Source organism: Toxorhynchites rutilus, chromosome 3 (assembly GCF_029784135.1).
Source record: "Toxorhynchites rutilus septentrionalis strain SRP chromosome 3, ASM2978413v1, whole genome shotgun sequence".
Classification (NCBI taxonomy): Eukaryota; Metazoa; Arthropoda; class Insecta; order Diptera; family Culicidae; genus Toxorhynchites; species Toxorhynchites rutilus.
The window spans coordinates 27,475,728-27,499,691 of record NC_073746.1 but is presented as its reverse complement, the minus strand read 5'-3'; the positions used below and the strand labels follow the sequence as shown (position 1 = coordinate 27,499,691).

Sequence of the window (23,964 nt, the reverse complement as noted above, 5' to 3'; positions counted from 1 at the left end):
TGACATATCCGCGCTGGCGGCATTGAGCTTCGTTTGCTAGTCTAGAGGAGCGTAAAAGAATAGCTGATTTTCAGTCGGAATGAACAAGTTTTCAAAATTAAAATTATGAATGAAAATTAGCTTTTCCATATCAAACTAGAATTCTATTTGAATGAAAAACATTTTTGTTTGCAGATGTTGAAAAAGTCTCATTCAAAAATAGTTTATGAAGACAATTCTATATTATGATGAAAAAATTCAAGGGGTTGTATCCGAGACACGACCGCTCAGGACGTAGGACTACGCATTTTTTTTTTTAATTTGTTGGTTTATCATCCCGAATATTATTTGCGAATACGTCGAAATTTCATAAACAACACTTAAGTAAAAAGTTCCGGGGACCCTGAAAAGTTTTAATAGCTTGCGTGGTTTTGTAGAATTATTTCGCGAAGCAACGATTCTTTCTTGCCTTTGCGAGAACAATACACTAATTGGTCATATCTCACAATTTGTTGCTTTATATCAATGCACGCATTGCACTGAGTATTTAACGAGAGACATCTTCCGTGCATCGCCATTCAACAACCATAAAACACGCGTATACAGATGCACACAGTTGCAGCCATAAAAATGAAACATCGAAACACACTTCATGTGAAATATTCGCTGGCGTTCACAGCTCGAAGGAAAACATAAAACACAAAACAAGCAGAATAAGCGACCTTTGTTGTTTCGGGCACAGAAAGATTCTGAGAATTTTCCTCAGAGGAGATGCAATACTTATACGCCAGCGACAGTTTACTCACTGTGCAAGGGTGGAGTTTACTTCCCAAATATTCTCTTTTCGCTATCGCCCTTCGTTATTTCTATTCTAGAGGCTGCATAAGTTGCCCGTTATTGAAAGCTCTGTTCGAGAAAGCACACAAATGGACAGAACAAATGTATGGGGAAATGGGAATGATTCCAATTTTCATCAATTTGAACCATATAGATACTATGGGATTGTAATGTATAGCATATCAAACAAATCTTAGAAAATTTCTGATTCGATTGGTATGCAAATCGTTAAAATCCGTTCACAGCAAAAATAGTTATTAACGTTAACTTTATTTCATAAAAACGTGACCTGTTTTCTGATTTGGCACCCTTAATGTAAGACGTAGTCCTACGTCAAACATTCAGCAATAATGTTGGAATTGTTTAGTCATATGATTGAATGAAAGTCAGGAACACGTGTTTCAAGTAAACAAATAACATGATGTGAAAATTTTCATTCAAATTTTAGAATTTAAAAACCGGCTTCGTGTCTTCGAATCTGATAGAGATTACACTAACGAGTTTGGGACCCAAATTATGGCCCGGCGCTCGACTCGACCGCTCCGGCATGACGTCATCGATGCACACATTGAGCGCATGCGCGGGACAGTTTTTACGCATCAACGACTGCACCGTGCACCGACAAGCCAAATATTCATCGCTAACGCTTCCCGTTCTCATATACGTAAGAGGATGTGGCGGTTGAGAGTTTGATCTAAAAGTTTAAAGCCTCTTAAAAACAAAGAAAGAAAGAAAGAGTTTGATTGTTCAGTTTCTACGCGTTATATACACAACATCGAGAGAATAAAAATCCTAGTAGTAAAATATTAAAAAGAGTTTGACTTCTAAGTGCACTCTTGCCTTCCAGGAGAAACCATTCGCACCATCGATATCTGGCTAGTAGACTGCTGTGGAAACCATTGCCTGCCCTTTTCAAGGCGGAATAAATAGTATATTTCCACACAGTTGAAACGCCTTTCCCTGCCTTTCCGTGTTTACAGTTCACTGCCTTGGCGCTGAAGAACACGCCAACACCACTGTCATCACAAATTCGGCACAAGCAGATTAGAACAAATGTTAGCGTTTAGTACAACGATGCTAATGACGCAACGTATTATTGTGTTCGAATAAATGGGAACACATTAAGGATTTTTATTGCGTCCTTCACGGCCCTATGGGTTTGCCTCAATGCGTTGTCATGCTTTAATATCACTTTATTGTGTCTTCGAGCGCATTCCATTTTTGACGTAGGACTACGTCTAACCGTTCAATATAGGGGCCCATTTCAATAATTCGATGTGAAAAAGTGTTCAGTTTTTAAACGTTAATACCTCTTCAATTAATGGATGGATTTTAATTCTAACTACACACATTAATAGGAAATATCCTCAGCAATTGTTTATATGCTATACATTACCGTTTTCAGCTCATATAAAGTTGAAATTGATGAAAAATATGTAACTGTTGGTGTAAGTGCATGGGTGAGATGCACAAAACTAGCGCGTCTTGTGTCGAATAATGAATATAAAAACATTAAATGGGAAATATCTGAGCGTGGATAAGCGTGATGGTTCACCGCTTCATGCCACACTCACAACGCCGAGACAACGCTACACTCCCCATGCCCGAGGACATCGGCACCGGCCACTAGGTGGCACTATTTGTATGGGCGAATGTCGACGGGTACCGAGTACCTAATTACGGGCCTAGGGGGTATTCACGGGACCTAAGGTGAATGCCCAGAAACTTAAGAACAGGGGACTTCTAAAGAACCCTTTGTACCGAACGGTTGGATTGGACCAAGGGTCGCGCGAACAGAAAAGGAATCGAGAATAACCGCGTGATTAAAAGGCGGTTGTGCAAAGGAATTTCGGTGGTGCGGTTTCGAGAGTGTTCGTGATTGAAGCAATAGTTCGCGAGTGGCTGAAAGAGATCTCCTCGACGTCATAGAGGTACCAGAGACGACACTGTCCGTCGTCTACACGCCACCCTGGCCCAGAGTCCCGGAAACGAAAGGTGAGTGTAGGCTAAGGAAGTGGGTGGAAAGTCAGCGTGATTGCATGGATTAGGTGTTTCCCTACCGCGTAGTCGTACGTAAACCGACCCTGAGGAATTTGTACAGGGAGTTTTGTGTGTGCCACTAGGTTTTGTGTGTGCCACTAGGCACTCAAGCTCACAATTTTCAAATTCATTTCAGCTCAGCAAATTCTTATCAAAACTGCTTCTCGTAATATTCGGACTTCTGTAACCAATGCCAATAACGAACGATAGTTCTACTTGGATTCCACGAAGAGATATACACTTGGGGACCAAATTGATTCCGGAAGAGTACATCGACTAGATGAAGTATCCAATTATTAACAATGGAGCTGATCAATGCTGGAGTCGTTCCGTATCTGGAATCATGAAATTCATATCTATGTAAAAACATACCAGATATAACCAGATATATATATATATATATATATATATATATATATATATATATATATATCCCAGGACATCTGATGTCCTGGGATCAACATTTAATAGGTATTGAATATGTAGATTGATGAGACAGTATGTTACGGGTAGTCTCCTCTAAACTGATTACTCGTCATCGTCTGCTTCGGTATCCAAATTTTTCACCAACCAATTATCGTCGTCTGCAAGTGGTCATTTTTGTCGAGTTTCCTTTGTTATACAGCTTTCATATATCTTCCTGGTATCTGTCGCAATGAAGCTTTGAACAATAACATGCTTGCTCCACGCTGCGTGCTGCAACCTTTGTAGCGGTTGCATTTGAAGTATTTTTCTTTTAGGTTTCTGCTTTCTATCAGTTTTTTTAAAAGCTTTGTTCGATAGGATGTGCGATATTTTGTCGTCGAAACCAGGATCATCGATGGCTACATGTCGCGAGGATGAACCTGAACATCAAAATAATAATCAGTATTTAAACTTACAAAAAATAAAAATATAAATTACCAGTGGAACTATTGCTTTGTTTGCTAAATTGAGTGGGGCACACAAGGATATATTGGAATTCGCTGCGGCAGATTGCTGCGATTAACTGGTGCTAAATCCAATGGGACGTCTTGATAGTTCGCCTTGCCACTCTTGCATGGTAAGTCACGCAGCGCACGCAGCAAATACAGGTATAGATGAAGCAGAAGATCAGGATCACGGCTACCTAAGATATCCCGGACGGGGATATCCGATTGTCTGCCTTGTGCTCTCAGTGCTCTAGAGAGCTGAGAGCGAGCAGCATGGAACCGGATACACGACCAGACAACATGCTCGATGTCGTGGTAGCCATCGCCACAATCACAAAGATTGTTTGCTGCGAGCCCAATGCGATAGAGATGCGCGTTTAGGTTGTAGTGATTGGACATGAGCCGAGATATCACGCGAATGAAATCACGACCTATATTCAATCCCTTAAACCAAGCACTCGTCGAAACCTTAGGGATAATCGTGTGTAACCAACGACCGAACTCATCTTCACTCCACATGCGCTGCCAACTAACGAGTGTGTCCTGACGAGGAATGTGAAAAAAATATGAAATGGATGCATTCAAAAAAGGGCCTAACTTTTTATTCGATCCAATTGAAGTTACATCCTTTTGCATCAAATGGTTCTATCTAAAAAGTTAAGCATTATCAGTTAGGCCGGTGATTTTCCGGTGTTTTTTTTATGTATTCTTAGTAGTTTTTGTTAATTGTATGGATAGATGGTTGAGTTCTCAACCAAAAAATGGAATGAAAAGTTTGTTTACATTTTCGAGTTAGATCCTTTTGACATGTTGCTCTAGAGTTATTCGTATCGAACGTATCGAATTACAGGTATGTTCAATTAGAGGCGAATCACTGCATTAAATATCGAACTTCGATGTTTTTGCAACACGAATATTTGTAGTCATCCCTAATCCATGTAATCTTGGCGCATACTTTTGCATCACAAAACATGGTAACGAAATTGCTAGTTAATTGCATATTTCAAAATTCCTTAACTACGGAACTGAGAATGAAGGATAGACGTTTGTTTGCAAACAAAAACATTCAACAGATGACGGTAACAAACATTCCAAGCGTTGGTTGATCCTTAGCAACCACTGAATGGAAATCGATTTAACAGTGAAAATTTTCCTCATTGTGAGAATTCCGCTACTGTCCAGCGGATTGTATCGTATTTATTCCGATTTAATAATGTCAACCACACATCGTAATTTAGTGCGCGGGGGTAAATCCGGTCGTGGCAGAGTTAGACATTCCATCCCGAAGGATACTTCCTCTGGTGGCGGCCCGCTGAAGGAGAAGATTCCCGTTAGACAGGACAGCGAGGAATCGGAATCGACCGATGCGGATTCCTCATCCGACGAGGAGGAGCGCTGGAAGGAATCCAAGAGCACGAGCGATGTGCCCTCGGAATATTGGCACATCCAGAAGCTGGTCAAGTACATGAAGGCGGGCAACCAGACGGCGACCATTGTGGCGCTGTGCTGCCTCAAGGATCATGACCTTACCACCCAGATGAACCAAAGGGCGATTCAGGACAGCGGCGGGCTGGAAGTGCTCGTTAATCTACTCGAGAGTAACGATCTCAAGTGTCGACTGGGAGCACTGACGGTACTGTCGGAGGTCTCGTCCAACTTGGACATCCGACGATCGATAGTTGACCTAGGAGGTATTCCGCTGTTAGTGCAGATACTCTCGGAACCGGGACGCGACCTGAAGATCATGGCGGCCGAGACTCTCGGAAACGTGGCCAAGGTACGGCTCGCCCGCAAGCTGGTGCGTCGGTGCGGGGGTGTTCCCCGGCTGGTGGACTTGTTGGATGTGAATATTAAGTAAGTAAACGGCATTTGTTTTCGCACATTGGGGAATTTGTTGCAAATATTTGGGTAGCTTGATCAATTTTAGTAATTTGTTGTTGGCGACCACTGATCTGTTGGATCGATAATTGTGTTTCATTGACCTGATTGCAATGTTTTCATAGGCGTTTGGTTTTTAATTTACAAAAGAAATTGTGAAAAGTATAAAATTATTGAGGGTTAAAAATCAATCCTTGCAATTTTATGTTTAAAGAATTATTTCTTGAAAATGTTGGCCCCCACTACGTTCGAAACTATTGGCTGATATCACATCTATAATAATTTATTCTGCTAGTCGGAATAATGAAATGTGTACCGATCATCATCTCCCTAACGCCACCTAGAGTTATACAGCGTGAGATTACAGTACGAGAATCATAGGAAAAATGGATTTCTTTTTACTGCACCTGATATAACAGATTTACTATTTAATATTATGCTTTATATCTGTGCTTCCAAACTTATCAGATCGCGCATACGTTACACGATAAACGAAGTTGAATTTATATGTTCACCAATGAATCGCATCGACGCCGCCGTGTTTGTTTGAAAAACATCCGCGCTCACGATGCCGGCCGGTTCACTTATACACGCGTGATTTTCCAAAAATAGATTGGAGGACTAATATCAGTGTAGGGAAGAAGAGGGCCAGACGGACTAAGAAAAACTTTGAGTGTATCTTTTCAAACTTTCTTTAAATTTAATTACTAGCTACAAGATTTACTTGTTCTTACTAAGTGAACGGTCATGGGTTCAATTCCCAAACTTTTCGTTAATTGATCTTCAAAAAGTTCTTTTTCATGCTTGAGGCACATGAACTAGTTTAAAGTCTATCTTTCAATTTATTTGATGTTATTTGAATGCCTAAAAAAACGCGTGATTCTACCAGAAAATCCATTACTACTTTCGAACAAAGATCAATTTCGTTAGCGCAAATATCGAATGGACTGACAACGCTTATCACGACGTAATTTTGGAATCTATGGGAAATCGATTTACCAACACATCACAACAACACCAGTGAATATGAGCAAATGAACTTTTGTTCTTCAATATATTTTGAAGTTTATTTTTCCACCCAGTGTCATTTTCGTATTGATTATTGAAGACGTCAGAATTGTATTTCATTTTAGCCAAATGAATATCAGCTGTTGTTTACTTTCAACCTGAGGCCCCTGTGCTTAAGTCCTTCTCAATATACACAGGCAAAAGGAAGATTATGATATTTAATCCATTTACCATTGAGTCTAAAAGCAATTGTTTGGCAATTGCAAATCCCTTGACGATAGCTACAACCACTCGTTGTATTCGTTCTGCATATGCCATATCCTGAACTAAAGCTATTTGAACATATGAAGCACCGAAACTTGGCGATTTTTCGAAAAAAATGATGATATTCATCTCCAATTCATTTCTCATTAAATTCATTTCTGGTTAAATGATTTTTTCAACAAGCAAAATATGCGTTATTGGTCAGATTCAAACCAACATGTGCTTCAAGAAACACCAATGCATACGCAAAAATACTGTTCTCATGCCGGAGGAGTGATTGGCCAGTGTATCCTCGTCGAGCAACTTTAGAAGAGCTCAGAGACAACATCTAACGCGGAATTTTCAACATTGCGACTGAAATGTGTGGCCAAGTAGTGGAATATTGGGTTCAACGGATCGATCGCTTTAAACGGGTCCGTGGTGGTCATATGACCGAAAATGAATTTCATTTTTAAAATGTAAGAGTTGAACTACAACCAGAATAAATTTTTAATTCAATATCTAAAAAACTGTATTTTATTTAGTTATATATATATATATATATATATATATATATATATATATATATATATATATATATATATATATATATATATATATATATATATATATATATATATATATATATATATATATATAAATGGATTTCTGTCTGTCTGTCTGATTCTTATGGACTCGGAAACTACTGAATCGATCGACATGGAATTTGGAATGTACGGGTTTTTGGGGCCGGGGAAGGTTCTTATGATAGTTCTAAGGGGGGAGGGGTTGTCTGCCATACAAATGAAGCATAAATTTGTGCATAAGTCAAGAACTAATCAAGCAAATTCAGCGAAATTTGGCATGTGGAGGTTTAGGAGGCAATAAATGTTTCTAAGGTGGTTTGATACTCCTCCCCCTCTGTAAAGATGGGGGCATGTGAAATCATCGAAAGTGGAAATGGATTTTAACGTAATAAAACGCACTCCTATATTTTATTCTATTTATATAAAAAAAATTAATCAACGTATGTGTTGATAATAGCAAAACTCGAGAAAGGAATTGTCCGATTCAGGACTGCTTTTATTCTATTATATTTTCCGTATCAAACATTTATTCCATATAATGGAGAAACATGTTTTTCGCAAGTTGTCGGGATCGATTCAAAGGAAATTACAGATTTTTGACAGCTTTTATTTGGCGTGCTTCAAAGCTACAAAATATGATTAAATTAATTCACAAAAAAAAAAAAGTATATTCTGGGCTTACAATTTGGGAACCCTTTTTATAATTTCAATCCCGATATCCAGTAAAATCACCGTTTGAAACTAAATTAAAGTGTAAACTTTTTATAATGCAACTTCTATCTCATACGTAGCAGAACCGATCTATTTACTTCAGGCTTCTATTGTTTTTAATCCTCTACTTGATCGACACTTGTGATTACACCGTAGCTATCGGTGTTATCTCGGTATGTTCATTGTTTGCCCGGGTTGCCAAGTCCATTGCTAATGCGGCAACACAAGTGATTGAAAAATCTTCGAGTATTGTGTCTGAAAATAATCAATAATGAATATTATATGGAAGAATTTTGGTAGAAGTACTAGGAATTTTATAGTAAAAGGTAATTTTGAAGGGTAGATTAGAAGATCAATCAATGAACAATTCTGCGATTGGATTGGAGAAAACGTGAATGTGATAACGAAAAATAAATTTTGGGCGAGACGAGGTTTGCCGGGTCAGCTAGTCTATGATATAATCGCAAGGTTGACGTGGCACTACCGTTGGCTTAGTAATCATTTGTTTGTATTAATTAAATTATTGAATGAATGAATCAATTTTCAAATTCAATTGAAAACACGAAAATGCACCAACGGCTAATGTACTCGAATCTACGCATTGGACATTCAGTTTACTAAAGATTTATTACCTTACCTGTTTTTTTCCAAAATATAAATACAGATTTGCCAACTCAATATACTGTTTTTCGAATAATTCAATCAAATGCTTATCGAAAAAGTGTTCTAGAAAATTTTTACTGTTATAAAACAGACATTTTTTGTAATGCGGATGAAACGGACAGTTCATGGGAGGTAAGACGGACAGGTAATGTATTGAGCGAAGCATAACAGTTCATCGCTCGCGAGAGGAATATGTTTTCTCTCTCTCCTCTCTTCTCCTGTCTGTCTAGCAAACGTTAAGCAGGAGTTTGATGCTCCTACCACCAGTAATTTTTCTCTGTTCGTTGTACCTCACTAGAAACTGTCCGCTCCACCCTACCGTCACGATTATTAAGGGAGTACTCGAGGTCTAGGAATTTGAAAAAAAATAGATTTTTTTCTTCAAATTTCTGAAGTTTTTGCATTCAAGAATATAATCCTTGAGAATATTTTTTCTCGAAATTCTCATTATTTATCGAGTTACTGCCCCTTTAGTGGCATCTAATCTGTGTTCCCGTGGCCGAGTAGTTAGCATCCCACACTATCATGCCGGGGGTTCGGGCTCGATTCCCGTTCTAGCCGGGGGATTTTTCGTCCAAGGAAATTTTTCCGGCTTGCGCTGTGGTCACGCGTATTCTAGAGCTTGCCACTCCAGTGTACATTCAAGACGTGTTATTCGGCATAGAAATCTGAACCAAAAGTACTACAGGTCGGACTCGATTATATATAATCGCAATTTCAGTTTCAACGTCAATTTTCGAAACCAATACTATTTTTCTATTAATGTTTGACATTCATACAAAGTTTTCGATTATGTATAGGATTTGAAAATAATTGTTGAAAAAAAAGGTCGACTATATATAATCGAGTTCGAACTGTACTAACAAAATTGACGCAAATGATGTTACGTTGAGAAGGCAAAAGTTCCACTAGAACCTTAGTGCCATCCAAGAAGAAGAACTAGCCTTCGGCTGATAATCTCTTTAAGGAAAAAAAAAATGAAATCGTGCACCACATGTCACCATATTTTTTTTGGAAACTGTTTAATATGACATTAAACGATCTACTGTTCAACTCTACTGTATGTTCATCTTCCCACATGAAATCCCATCATCCCATCCCACATTTATTGAAGAAATTAAATTAATATAAATTATCAAATAAAACCTGTTTGAAACTGTTTCATAACTGTAAGAGAATTTTTCATTGGAAAGGAATGGGCTCAGAAAATCGCCATTGTTCTCGTGAACTTTCAAATTACCGAAACCATTCATTTCAGGATGTACCTGATGGAACACACCATAACCAAGAATAGCTACAACCCAACGATAAGTTTTCGTCCATTTTTCTCCCTAATGGGCCGAGATGACGTTGAGTATTCTTATTTTTCCTTACGGTTGGCTTAGCACTTCTGGATATGCACTTTTCAAATAGAGTCGTCAATGGCGAGCATCTAACGTTACGGAGAAGCACAACTTTTAGATACCGATTAGCCATTCCATGTCAAACCGACATACTGGTTCGCAGATTTCCGTAAAAAATGGTAATTTTGTTCGTTATCGCAAAACATTACCCGTATTTTTTTTATTTATTCATTAGGGTGACCATTTCTATTTTGGGGTGTTCCGAAAAATCAACTTTTTCCTCTTCTTCCAAAAATATTTTTTTCAAAAATTCATTACTTTTTGAACTATGTACTACATCGATTTCGATGATCGACATATCAAATTAAAGGCAATGAACTAGTCTTCTTCGTAAAAATATTACACCATCAAAAAATTGGATTTTGTTTTCATAATTTTTTTTTTGTCCCATTTATTTATTTTAGGCTCATTGGCATTTTTTTTTTAGCTGTAACAGAGCCGAATTTTAATCGTGTACATGTCACATATTTATCATATCTATAATTAGCACATTACACAGTTGCCATTTTTCGGCGTTAGAGTATTCCCTTCTATACCATTCCATATGGTACACACATTTACACATTAGCAGCCATTTAGGCGTAAGAGTTTTCTATCTGTTCTTCCATTATCCAGACCGGACAGCGGAGACAGTTGATTGATCATTGTTGAGTTATTTATAGAACAGCAGCCCGATGTGTCTTGCAGAGCAGAGCAGTTGTATGGATGAATCGATCATATTTCGACCGTGGATCGATCTCCATCGCTGATGATTGTTGCGTGGACGTAGTTATTCTGTAACAACACAAAGATGGTCAATGAGGGCCCTGAGTTTCGAACTCACGATCGATCACTTACTAAGCGAACGCGCAACCAATGTGGCTACGGAGGCCCCCTTCATAATTATTGATTGTATTTGTTTTTTTATGGTTTTCATGGTCTCGGGACCAAGGGCGAACCAAAAAAAAAAGTGTTGGAAGTCTCTATAAAATTGAATACAAAAAAGTAGCCATCATTTATCATTTTTAAACATAAGTCTAAATAGATCTACATAAATATACGCCTAAGTCAAATAAATCTATGACTACAGAAATATATTATAGATGGAAATAGCATTATCTCCTTCGTTGCCACGTTGTCCGGAACATTGTTTGTAATAATTTTATATATGTATATTGAGTATTCTATGGCCATGAGTGCTCTCTTGAGAAGTTCGCCTTAGAGAAGGGGGAGGAGTGTAGAGCCACCATAGAAACATTTCTTACCCCCTAAAACCTCCACATGCCAAATTTTGCTGATTAGTTCTCGAGTTATGCAGAAATTTTCATTTGTATTTGTATGACCCTTAGAAAGGGGGAGGAGTTTAGAATCTGAAATTCCGGAATAGTTAAATTTTTTGCTTTGACAAAAACAACTTTATTCAATTTTTTTGCTTGTTTTTGTCAAAAACAAGATTTTCGAAGTTTTTTTTAGAAAAACATCTGTAGTTCTGCAAAAATAAAGTAACATTTTTAGCCTAATGTATCCTCAAAACACCTGTGAACCTTTCATATTGATAGGTTAAGCCGATTTTAGTCTATCGATCATTGTTGATGGAGTAAAATAGAGGAGCACTTCATCGCAATTTTTACCAGAAGTACAAAATGCTATGCGTATTCTCAGAATGAACAATTCGTGACTTTCGTTTCTATGCGTATTCACTTGGCACTGTGTTCCTCTAATTTTTTTGTCAAGTGTATCATAGAATAACATTTAGAAGGTGTACTGTTCGACAAAAATATAATTCCACTTCACTATTCAACTCAAATCTTATCACCACTGACCGTCTTATACACAATCCCCTATAGTATTAGCTTATCACAGACGTGCGCGAAATAGTAAGGGTGCGGTTTTGTGTTGTACACATTGCAGAGTACGCGCCGTGTTCAGTTGCCTTGGCCTTGTGGAGAAGTCTGCGCATAGGAATATTGCTTTTAACAGATTGTAAAAGTTGAAATATAATTCGTCATGTCAAAGTTTTGCTCATCAAACTACATTCTAGGTAATTATGGCCGAAAATACTCTCCAAAAGCTGCTGGAATCAGCGGGAGACGATGAACTCTCAGAGCAGATGTTTACCGTGCTCTTCAATACGTTGCTGGAACTGAATGTGAAGAAAGTGATCCTTTCCGATAATGATCGGATATTTTCGCACTACAAATTGATGCAATATGGCTTGAAAAGACTCTCTGGTCAATTGGACCAATCGAACGGTGACGAGTGGATGGCGGCCATCGATCGCGTCGAACAAATTTTCCTGGAAATTCACTGTCGAAACACTGCGGATTTCGGAGATGTTGATGGCGAGTTTCTGTTCAGATTACTGCTGATTCACAACGAACTGATGGGTCTCAAAGACGTGGAGGAGCTCAAGATTATGCCACTCCAAAAGATGCAATTCTGCTTGAGTATTTTCCTGCTGATTTTCGAACATCGTTCAAAGTACGATGTTTATGCGCTGCTGTTGAATCAGCGGAACATGATGGCATTCCTGACGGCGACTTGCGACGATTTGCGAGTTATTAGGAACAAGAAACGCAATTGCGACGCGCCGGAAGGTTGCGAGTTAACTAGTTTAGTTTATAGAAAGGACAGCAAAATCTTTCGAAAATTGGACAATGTGTACGAGGTGATACGATCTCTGCATTTGGCTTACAGTTTGCAAAATGATATATCCTCAATTTTAAGCGAGAAATTAAGTGAGACTGTTTTGACTGCTTCTCTGAACGCATTATTGATCAAATTTGAGCAGACCCAGGATTGGATCCAGGATAAATCTTCAAATTTGAGCAAACAGTTGAAAAGTATTATTGACGCGCAGAAAAAAATAACCGAGGATACAAAATCAATGAACGACGAAATAATAATGCACAGAGAGAAAATATTTTATGAAAGGTTACATGACAGTTTACCTGTGCTTAATGTTCTAATAAAATTGTTCATATTTATGAGAGTCCACTCGGCGTTCCGCCAGTTTTTGCGTTCAGCTCGAGGGTGCCAGTCTGTCCAGACATTTCAGTCATGTTGTAGCTACGTTAAAACACTCGAAGACCTATCCAACTGTCACTGCAAGATCCTAGAGGAAATAATAGAGTTTTACTCTGAGTTGGAACAATCATCACGTGAAGATGAAAGAATTTCTTTAAAAAATCGAGCGCTACATCTGCTGACAAATATGAAAACAGGAATGGCTTGTTTCCACCCAACTCACATCGGCAGGTTGGGAGAAAAAATTCGCGATTTGGAAAAAATGAGAACACGCATCGATGCCGACATTGCGTTCCTCGGGGATCCCACGGTTTTGGAATGTATCCACGGTCTATGGCATTTTATAGAATCTGAAATGTTGCCGTCATTCGATCCCGGAACGTTTTTCGAGGAGGAAGAATTGTACATCCGTGATCAATCTTCACCAGACGTGGCTGAGAACAATACATGTATGGAAAAGGCAGAAGATAAAAGTTCGCCTTCGCGACAATCTCCAAGCTTCGATGAGTTGATTGAAACATGGTCAAAACTTGCCTCTGAAGCAGACCTCATCTTCAGAAACAAGTTTTTCGAGGAATACATCGATAACATAAGATCAACGCTTGCACAATATGACTGCCTGTCCATCGAAACATTCATCTGCAACCATCACCACATTCCGAGACCAGTGGCAGCGGCGCTTCGATATTGGCAGCTGCAATGTTACGACTTTCTCGAGCGTCAGAATCTGACTGGCAGCGGCTCGGAATTGGTGAAAATGGGGAGCGCAATAGTTTTTGGGAAGCAATTTCAAAATTATTTGCAATCCGACGATCCTAGCTACCATGTTGTTATGCATGATCCCACGAGCGTTGTTTTGTTGCATGGCTTGCTGTTAGTAAAATCACCGTACGAAGAGCTACAACACCAGCATTGCGTGATTCCGGAGGGATTGTACGATGTGCGAGTCGAAGGATGGAATTGGATTCAGCTACAGAAGCAGCTGGTGCACTCGGGTTTGTATTTAGATTTTGTTGGCGTTCAGAGGCACCTTTCTAACGGAGCAATTGAGACGGGACGGTTCATACAGTCAATCGCAAAATTGAGCGTACGCATGCTATCTGAAGATACTTCCCATTTGTTTGGAGCAAAATTTTTGGAATACATTTCCAATTTTGATACATTAACAAACACATTTAACTAGTTATGCGCCCAAGAAATTTTCGCTAAAAGTTTTTTCAAACCATTCAGTTGAAAACAATTCTACTCTATAACGTACTTTTTGACGAATGACTACGTCTTTCAACTCTATACTGGGTGTTAGTTAAAAGTTTCGAAAACGAGAGCGTTACGACAAGATTTTGAGCGTTTATACCTCCTAAACAACTGAATAAAATTTGTATGTTAAACACATCATTCGAAAGATAAAATGTCTATGCGATATATGCTTGTTACTCATTGATCCCAAAACTTGTTCCAATAGCTTTAAAATTGCTTTCGAAACAGGCTATTGAAATCACACAAATCTGTATGTAAGCGGGTGCCCGCTCGGAAATCCACTCAGTTATAATTGTACAGCGATTGGAGCATGTTATCGCTGCTGTTTCGAAGCTTATTTCGTTCATCATCAGTGCTTGGATATTGAATGAACAATACTCTCTTTGAACCATCCAACACTGTGATGCCGGGTGGACTTCCTTGATTTGATGTCATTTGACGTTGACGTCATCCACTCTCAGCTGTAAACAGAATGTAGTCGCTTGTGCTCTCTTAGCGGGCACCGGGTGAACTGTGGTGCATGATAGCATGATGTGTGGTGCACGGATAGACAATTGAACGGAAGCATTCTTATCGTGGAAAGCAAGTTTACTTGTGCTCTGTCAGCAGATTGCATTGCTTGTGTTACTTTCTTATTCTTCTATATAAAAATTCAACGTTGTACATGTGTTTGGGCTATGCGTTTAGTGGAATTTGATAAAAATGGCAACTAAAAGAACTACTACTGGTCGGAGAAATTTCTCGTCAAAGAAATTTTCTCCGATTTGCACTGTGGTCATGCGTATTCTAGAGCTTGCCACTCGGAATGTTTTTAAGGCGTGTTATTTGGCATAGAAATTTCAAGTATTGATAAAAAAAAATACGCAAGTAACACTACGTTGAGACGGCGAAATTCCTCTCGGAACATTTAAGAAAGAGGGGCCAACCATGAAGCGTTTTGGGACGTGGACCGCGATAGCGCTCTTCTCGTTTTATGTTAAACATTTTAGATTTAGCACTTTTGTACACGTTGAGCCCCGAATTGTTCTTGCTGAGCTTTCCATTAAGCCTGTATCAAGAGCATTTTTACAATATCAGTGTCGGTCCCAGCTCCCAAAGATACTTTTTGTATAAATAGAAATTAGTCAGAGATTCGGCTAGAAAGTAGTCACATTTTTTTTAACATCCGAAAACAAACCAGATTTATTTTTATTTTCTTATTTTGTAACTGTCAGTCCCCCAGGGAGCGACGCTGGACTCAACGTGTTAACGGCGGTACGGGTGTATTGGGTGTACAAATTGAACAAATCTTGATTCTATCGCTTATTACTCATACATTTTTCGATGGATTTAAGAATTATTCTGCACCAATCCTTCAATGCATATAAATATAACCAAGCTCATCTGCATGCTCGAAAAAAATTACTCCGTACTCAAACGGTTATACAAAACGTGATAAACACTACAAAGGAAGAAAAGTGGGAGCATCATATTATCTTTATGTAAATTTACAGCCTATGATGCAACGCCTTTTGAACATGTTTAAAAAAAAGTCGACGATACAATACTCGTTCCCTAACTAGGCTGGAAATTCAATCCAATTAGCGAATTCCACTCGCTTAGTGAGTTGCAGAACAGCGAAATCAAAAGAACGAATTGAATATGACGCCTATTATTGATACACAAATGGGCTGCAGCCTAGTCAACGCACGCCCTGTTTAAGAGCCATATTATAGGCACATTTAGCGAACGCACAATTTAAAGAAACGACCCACGGGTTGCTTGTAGTTCTAACATTTCAGTTCTAGCTGGCTCAAATGGAATGCACTTGATAGGACAGAAAAAAATATCTGCATTCAGATTCAGTAACCATCTCTGAATCTGAATGATTCAACGGCAAACCGACCTGTGAATCTCATACGCTACCGAACCAAATATACAACTTACAGGCTACGTTCAGAGGACAAGAGAGTATTGCTAGACTCTCTCCGAAAATTCTCACAGCTGTTAAACGTTATTAGTACAAGTTCTTCAGCACATACGCATGGAAACATTCGTTCTCGCTCTTTTCCCTCGCGTGGCATCTTCAGCGCAAACATCAGTTGCTCGGTGTGTTAGTGTGAGAGTTTCAGAGCAGCTGAACAGTTTTAATGTTCGTTCATTCAAATTTGAATGAATGGTGAAAGCACTGTTCATCATGAAAGAGCCGATGAGTCTGTTCGCGTACACAATCGACATTCGTGCGTGGGGTTCGTTAAAGATTGCCCCAAGGGCAAAAAGCGAATCCATCGGAGAGGAGAATGGTAACATTAGAGAGGCGCCAAAGAAAGCATTAGCATCGAAAAGACTTGAGGCGTTGAACACAGCCGCCACACACACAAACGCGCGTGCTTTTTTTTTTCTTTGATGGATATCAAGTCAACATTGATTGCGGGAGAAGGAGAAGAAACCGAAAATGTCATCGTTGCTGCCGCTGCTACCGGAGAGCAGAAAACGGCTACCGCTGTCGGAAAACCTAAAGTTACTACAAAGTGAAGGAGGAAAGCAACAAGAAGAAAGCTCCACCTGAAGTTGCAGAAAAACGTTGGAGTTGCTATCACCGATGGTAACGCGAAGCTTCCATTCTATAAGGTATGATTTAAACCAATTCAACATCGTTCCTGGAAATCCGAGCTTTGCCAGCATCGCGATAGCGATGTTGTGATGAATTTTGTCGAATGCAGCAGTCAAGTCCAAACAAAGAAGAGCCATTGATACAATAAGCAGGAAAGTGCACCACACGAAAGAAGAGCTCATGATTAACTAGGTCGATTTCCACCCAGACCTGTTCTACAGCATGCCAAGTAATATCCTCGATAATCCACAATCTTGTCGAACCGTCAATGAAACGCCGCCTCCAGATGCTTTACGACTGTTGTACGGGAAACGATTACATGGGAAAATTTCGTATAGTTGGCCGAAGATCTGACTTCAGAGAGTTCTATCGTTCAACCTAGTTTGGAAGAACTCAATATCAGTGCTGATGAACTGATGAACGCTGATCTCATCGTGCGGGAGTGTGTTCTCTATAGTGTCATAATCAACTCAAAATATCTCCGCAATCACCGAACTTGAACTCTACTGAGCATCTATGGTGGGAAATTAAGAACCGTTTGAGGAATAAAAATCCAGGGGATATTCCGTCTACAGCAGCTATACTCAACCTGCGGTCCACCGGGCTCTTTTAGTTGGCCAGCCTACCATTACCATTACCCGTTACCATTTTGTATGTGTAACAATAATGAAAACATAAGAAATAATCTAGGAAACATAAGATGAGTTAAACTCCATGTTTAACACATTACACATTTACATAGCATTCGTTCTACGGACAATGTGGATAGAAAGAACATTTCAATCTAAGCTCAGCCGTTTTATATTAATTGAGTGAGAACAAGCCATTCGCGATTTCAAATTATAGTATTCACAATTCATCAGTCATATAGATAGCGACCAGACGGCAGGAAGGCTCTCGAAATGACCTTTCTCAAGGTCGAGTGTTTAGTTCACTTTTCCAAGTTGGTCTTTTTCGAATGGACTGATGAATGTTAAAGCCTCTATAATTCAAAACAACATCGTCATTCAAGTCGGCTCCAACTATCAGACAGAACTCTTTCCCAATACATAGCGGTTTCGCTCGATTGAAGGTGTAGCGTCTTAAATGCAGTGGGTTGTATAACTGTTGATTTAATCCTGCTGCGTAATTCTGAAGCAGCCTTTATACAGCTTCTCCATAGAAGAAAACCTTTCCCCCCGGGCGCGATGCTAACTGCCTTCATTGCAATGATAAAGCGGGCATTTTTCATTCAATTTATGGGAACTTTCTTAGCACTCCCTAGGCCCAAAAAGGGCCGTTTGGCCCGTGACGGACTCGTTGCTTCGGAGACAAAACACTACGCACACTTAAACTTAATCTATGTACATTTTATTTAGTTTCACTTTACAATAATATACAAAACTACACATATTAAATTCTCTCCTGCCGTTTTCCTTCAATTTATGCTTCAATTCGCTGCTGTTTCTTACGCTCTCCTTTTTTAAGTCGAACTGAAGTGCTGCACCCGTACAGCATGCTATTTGCATATCATCTCTATTGTTGCATTTCTTCTGTTCGATCCTGTTCGAACAGAGGGACGATGAATTGCACTTCAGGGCGTTGTTTCAGTTTGCGATCGATCCTCTTTGCAGTGCGCTTGGCGACTAAAAAGAAGGAATAATGAAATATAGATATTACTCAGTATGGTGCCATTTTGTACGTTGGGAGAACAGCGTCGATTTGCACACCGTCTGGTGAAGAGTGCCTCTGTATTTTTGTATCATACCATATTTGAATCTGTACTGAGGTGTATGTTTAAATTTTCTAAAACGAGAGCGTTAATACTTCTTTGTCGGTTGAACGGACTGGCATGATAATCACTTCGTTCGAATAATAAAATATCAAACTATTGAAATCACCAAAATCTATAAACATTAATACTTGCTTGAAAGTCCATCGTAGTCAAGATTTGTTGATGCATGTCGTTGGCTGTCAGTGAAAGTTCTCTTAATATTGTGCTCAGCCTGGCCACAGTTTCTATTTTGATACTGTGTTGATTTTTTTCACCACAGAATGGATCTTCAGAGTATGTATGAAGCAAGCATAGTGTATAGCAGAATCAAAGCAGAAAAGAAATATTAAATAGGACATACGTTGTCGGTTTTCATACTGTGCAGTTTGTACGAATTGTTTATTTTATGCGTGGGGGAACAAATATATAATCGCCTGGAGTCGTACTGTGTGTAGTACGAGAAGAATGTCGCGATGCATATTAAATGTGTTACATGTATTGTTCTGAGTGCGTGTACTGTTCTCATGAATCATCCATCTTCAGCGGAGTTTACAAAACAGTGCAAACCGATAAATCGTTAATGAGTTATTTGTGATTTTTGACATATCTATTTCAATGATGTTGTCTGGCATCAGTGTCGAAAAAATAAAGATGTTTTCACCAATACAAACAAAACCATTGCGAAAAATTGAAAAATGAAAAGTGAGTTTTCAGAGCACTAGCTCGAGTTTTACGACGTTTTCCACTATACATTGCGACAGCAGATTAGATTTTGGTTAATATTACTTGGTGGGAAGTTTGTGCAAACGATCATTTTCTTCACACTGTTTCGCAAAATTATTGATATTCGGGCGAGGGGTAAGGGAGGGCGATGAAATGAATGAGCGCCATTGTGGCAGCCATTTGTGGCTAGCTTCCACCTTCACCTTAAAAGGATCGATTTTACGATGAATGTAAGTCGCATTAAATTATTTATTTTTTAACCCCGAAAAACTCAAATATAGTTAATTACCCAGGTTTGTTCGCTCAATTTTGCGATTGACTGTATGTCGCGAGGAAACTTCAAATCCGCCAAAGTGTCATTTTTTGAGGAATCGTTTAAATATAGCTTTCGATTATTTCTATTCAGATGACTTTCGAAAGGAACCTATTTTGAACATGTCATGTGGAGAAACATACAGAAAAATTATCGAATTAACAGAGGATGCACACGTATCATCGCTGAGGAGGCTTCTTGCTCGCGAACGATCGTTCACACCCGATGAAACTCTGCTTTTGGAAGCCATTTCAACCGGAAATGAAGAAATATTCAGCATATTGATCCATCGGTTGCCCAACATTGGTGAGAATATCATTCAACAAGCAATCACAGCGAATATGATTCACCCAATAATATCGCATCTTCAAAATGTGAATCGCAAATTCATGGGGCAGGCCCTGCACATGGCAGTTAGAGCGAACACCGTTGAAGTCGTTCGTACGATTTTGAATACTGAACAAACGTGGACAAACCGTGAGCAACTGAACGAAACATTGCGATTAGCTGTTCGGTACAATAGAATCGGCGTCGTAAGATTACTGTTGCCACATATGCAGATGAGCTCAGAACTGGACTCAGCTATGTTTACCGCCGCTTCGCAAAAACGCTGGAAGTTGGCGAAACTTCTGCTGGCGCACGGTGCCAATCCGCACGCGAGCATATCTTCGGGAGGTTCACCACTCAAAACAACGTTTCAACAAGCTGTGGCTGCTGACTGTTTGAAATTTGTGAAACGATGCGATGCCCAAGCAGAGCAGAATCGTCGGTCGTCCGGTTTGTTATCTCTTGCAGCTTCCATTGGATCACTTCGAATGGCGGAACATCTTCTGGGGGTTGGATTTGACATTCTGGATGACGATCATGTGCTACCGGTGGTATTACAGTTTGGTCACGTTCACATTCAGCGAATGGTTCTGGATAGGTTGCGAGTGTTAGAATGGGTGAATCCAGTGAATGAGTTTGCACGCTGGTTAAATCTAATAGAACAGTGTAAAATGTTTGATTATTTAATGCGGTTTGTGAAAAACGTTGTTTTTAACAATGCGAGCGACTGGTTCACGAGAACGGTTGTAAGAAAAATAAAACTATTAGGAGCGCTCGATAAAGACTTCTATGTTCGAAATGTGGAGAAAAGTTTGGAGGACTGGAGGGTCATACATACTATATTGAAGAACGTTTCCTCAGCTATGAAGCAACGATTATGTGATGTGCATATTTACGATCAGAACCGAGCATATTACAGCTACATAAAGCTTATTGTTTTCGATGCTGAAGATATATCTGAAAGTGAAACCCAAACGCATGAATTGTTTCTTACAAACGAAGACACTCCAATTTCATACACTCGACTTGGTATCCAGCATATTCTCGCCAAGTTGCAGCTGGAACCAGCTTTTTACAGTTGTGACATACATTGCTTCCCCGACGACACTCGTTTGCGACGTTTCAAACTGTTGCAACTGGAATCGACATATTGTTTCGTTGAGTTCGATTCGCGATTTCTCAATTCTGCTGATTTTTTGTCTGAAAAGGTACGATCGATAGCGGAAGTAGTCTCGAAAGAATCACGAATTCATCTGTCCGTCGGATTGGTTGATATTGAGTGTACGGCTTTTCTGTTGAAACAATTCGGACACCCCGGTTATGAGGATATTTGGTTGGATCCACTCGTAATGCACACCCTGGTAGACAGTGATGAGACCAAATTGAAGCAGAAAATTGACCTAGCGGACGTACTGCTTGACGCGGGTGTAAACTGCTGGAGCGTTACACATCCGACACTGGCGCAGTCTTGCGTCGATTATGCACTGACTAAACAGCAAAAACCTTTGGCAGCGTTTCTCCTCACAAGACAGTGCGCGGGGTTGTCAACGTTCGAATCGTTTCGGAGCATAATTCAGTACGGATCGATAGATACGTTCAAGTTGTTCCTTGAAATGGGAAACTACAACGAAACGGAAATTTTTGAACACACTTCAAACGTCTTACTGGAGTTCAACGTTAAACACGTGTCGTTCTCTAGCGATCTCTACACGTATATTTTGTACCGTCTTGCACGGTATGGCTTCGCAAATCTTTGCGCGGATTCAAATGCCCCCAAATATCCCTTGGAGTGGCTTGAATCGATAAAATTAATTAGTGAATCGGTCGAGATCTTGAGCTCACGAAAAGATCGCGATTACTTCCTAGGGGTCGACAATGAAGTACTCTTCCACCTGCGGATGATTCATAATCATTTATTTTTCATCAAGGATTGTGTGCAGCTTAGGCAGATTCCCCTCAAGCAAATGACGTTTCTTCTCGCGATATTTCTTTCCATTTTCAAATCCAGCCCGGAGGATGGCGGGAAACGGGATTCTTTCGCTACGTTTCGAGTGATCCTCAACAAACCGGAGCTGATGCATTTTCTAATACACTTAAGCTCCCAGTTGAATGGGTTCCGCGAGGAGTTTCTGAGAGTTTCGACCCGCATGGAGGATATCATTGTTGAGCACAACGACACAAGGGACAAAAACCACTTGAAGTCGATTTGGGACGAGGACCGCTCCTTACCGAACCTAAGTGATAATGTATGGAACAATTTAACCTCGAAGAAGAAAGCTAAACTTCCACCCCGTGAACTGGTCCCGGTAGTGTTCTCTAGCGAATTCATCAATTTCCAGTGGAAAAAGCCGAAACAGCACAAACATGTTTTGCGGAGGTTAACAAGGCTCTATCAGCGCGTGAAGCAACTGTACTCGCTAGGAAAAGTTTTCAATGTAGCCGCCAATTTCGCGCCAGCTGCGGGCTCCAAGCAGGTAACCGTAGCGTGCATGAAAAGATTCATTCAAATTTTCGGAGAATGTATCAAGAGCAGTGCTAACAGCCAAAATCTTCCAAGTAAGCTGAACAACATCCTTGAAAAACAACTGTCAACGTACATCCAGTACAACAAACAAACCAGGGATGTTTCCTGTCATGACTTTCCGCTGGCTAGGAAATTTTTTCGATCGAAGATCAATATCTGTATTACTCGACAGCGGTAGAGTATCTACGTGTGGTGCTGGTTACCTTGAATATTTTGCTTATCTGTACCTTTCACGAGCTTGCCCGTTGCCTGTTTGGATCGTTGAGACGCTGTCGGTCGCTGGGAAGCATGAAAAATTTGATCCGCTACGTTGGCCATCAAAACAATGCGGTAATCTTCCAAGAGAGCTGCCTGGAAGCTGTTCGAGGATACCACGCCGAAGTGGGAGAATCTTTGAAAAATATTCCCAAAGAATCACTGCCACAACTATCTCAACAGGCACTCGAGCGACTGATTACCAATCATAACCGTAGGTTACAAACCATCGATCAGCTGGACACGCTTCTTCTCTCGCAGTTCATCTACAAATACGATGATATTCAGATGGCAGCCTTCGCAAGCTCCGAGGTTGAGGTGATTCACAGAATGTTAGATGTGAATTTGAAACCCGTGGCCCACCTGGATCTGCTCAAGACCATCGAGACTAGCTGGAAAATATTGGTCGATGACCTCGACCAACTTCCACACCACGTTAAACTGATCGAGCGGAGTCCATCGACCATGGCGTCGCTACAGATCTACTTCGAAATCAACAGAAAATCAGCCCAAGAATACCACTGTCGGAAGGAGACCAGAGAAATTGTGCAGTACCTGACGGATGGCGCAGAGATCCACGCTACCAAGATGGCTCAGATAGAGCATAATTTGAGGCAGAAACTGCAAGGAACGGGAGAGAAGGCGTACTTCAATAATATTTTCGCGATCGATGGGAAATTTCAAGCGATCAAGAGCGTCTGTGGGTGGGAAAATATTCCCGAATTTAGTCAAAAAATGCAAAAACTGCGTTCGCTTGATGAGCTACAGTTACAGCAAATTTTCGACGGGATCAAAGGTTACATTTTGGAGGTGCTGGTCGCATACCGGTGCGCAACGATTGAAGGCCTAGTTGAGCACGCGGGTACCATTCCGGCGGAAGCTTTTCTGGCGATCGAATTTTGGCAGTTGCAACTTTGCGAGATTCTCATCGCCACCAAACAGTTCCAGGATAA

General features: G+C 40.0%; 2 protein-coding genes across 2 annotated transcripts in view; both read left to right on the top strand.

The window, feature by feature from the left end:
* The first annotated feature begins 4,710 nt into the window (after positions 1-4,710).
* LOC129780614 (armadillo repeat-containing protein gudu) overlaps positions 4,711-23,964 on the top strand; it is a 43,041-nt gene continuing 23,787 nt past the window's right edge. The window contains exon 1 of the mRNA XM_055789074.1: positions 4,711-5,621. Within this exon, the coding sequence (XP_055645049.1) occupies positions 4,891-5,621 (731 nt within the window). The 5' untranslated portion in view covers positions 4,711-4,890. The remainder of the gene's footprint in view (positions 5,622-23,964) is intronic.
* On the top strand, positions 12,152-23,083 carry LOC129780611 (uncharacterized). The gene is made up of 3 exons (XM_055789070.1): positions 12,152-12,222; positions 12,281-14,261; positions 19,999-23,083. Exons 2-3 carry the CDS (start codon positions 12,287-12,289, stop codon positions 22,932-22,934), a joined length of 4,911 nt encoding a protein of 1,636 aa, XP_055645045.1. The 5' UTR covers positions 12,152-12,222; positions 12,281-12,286; the 3' UTR covers positions 22,935-23,083.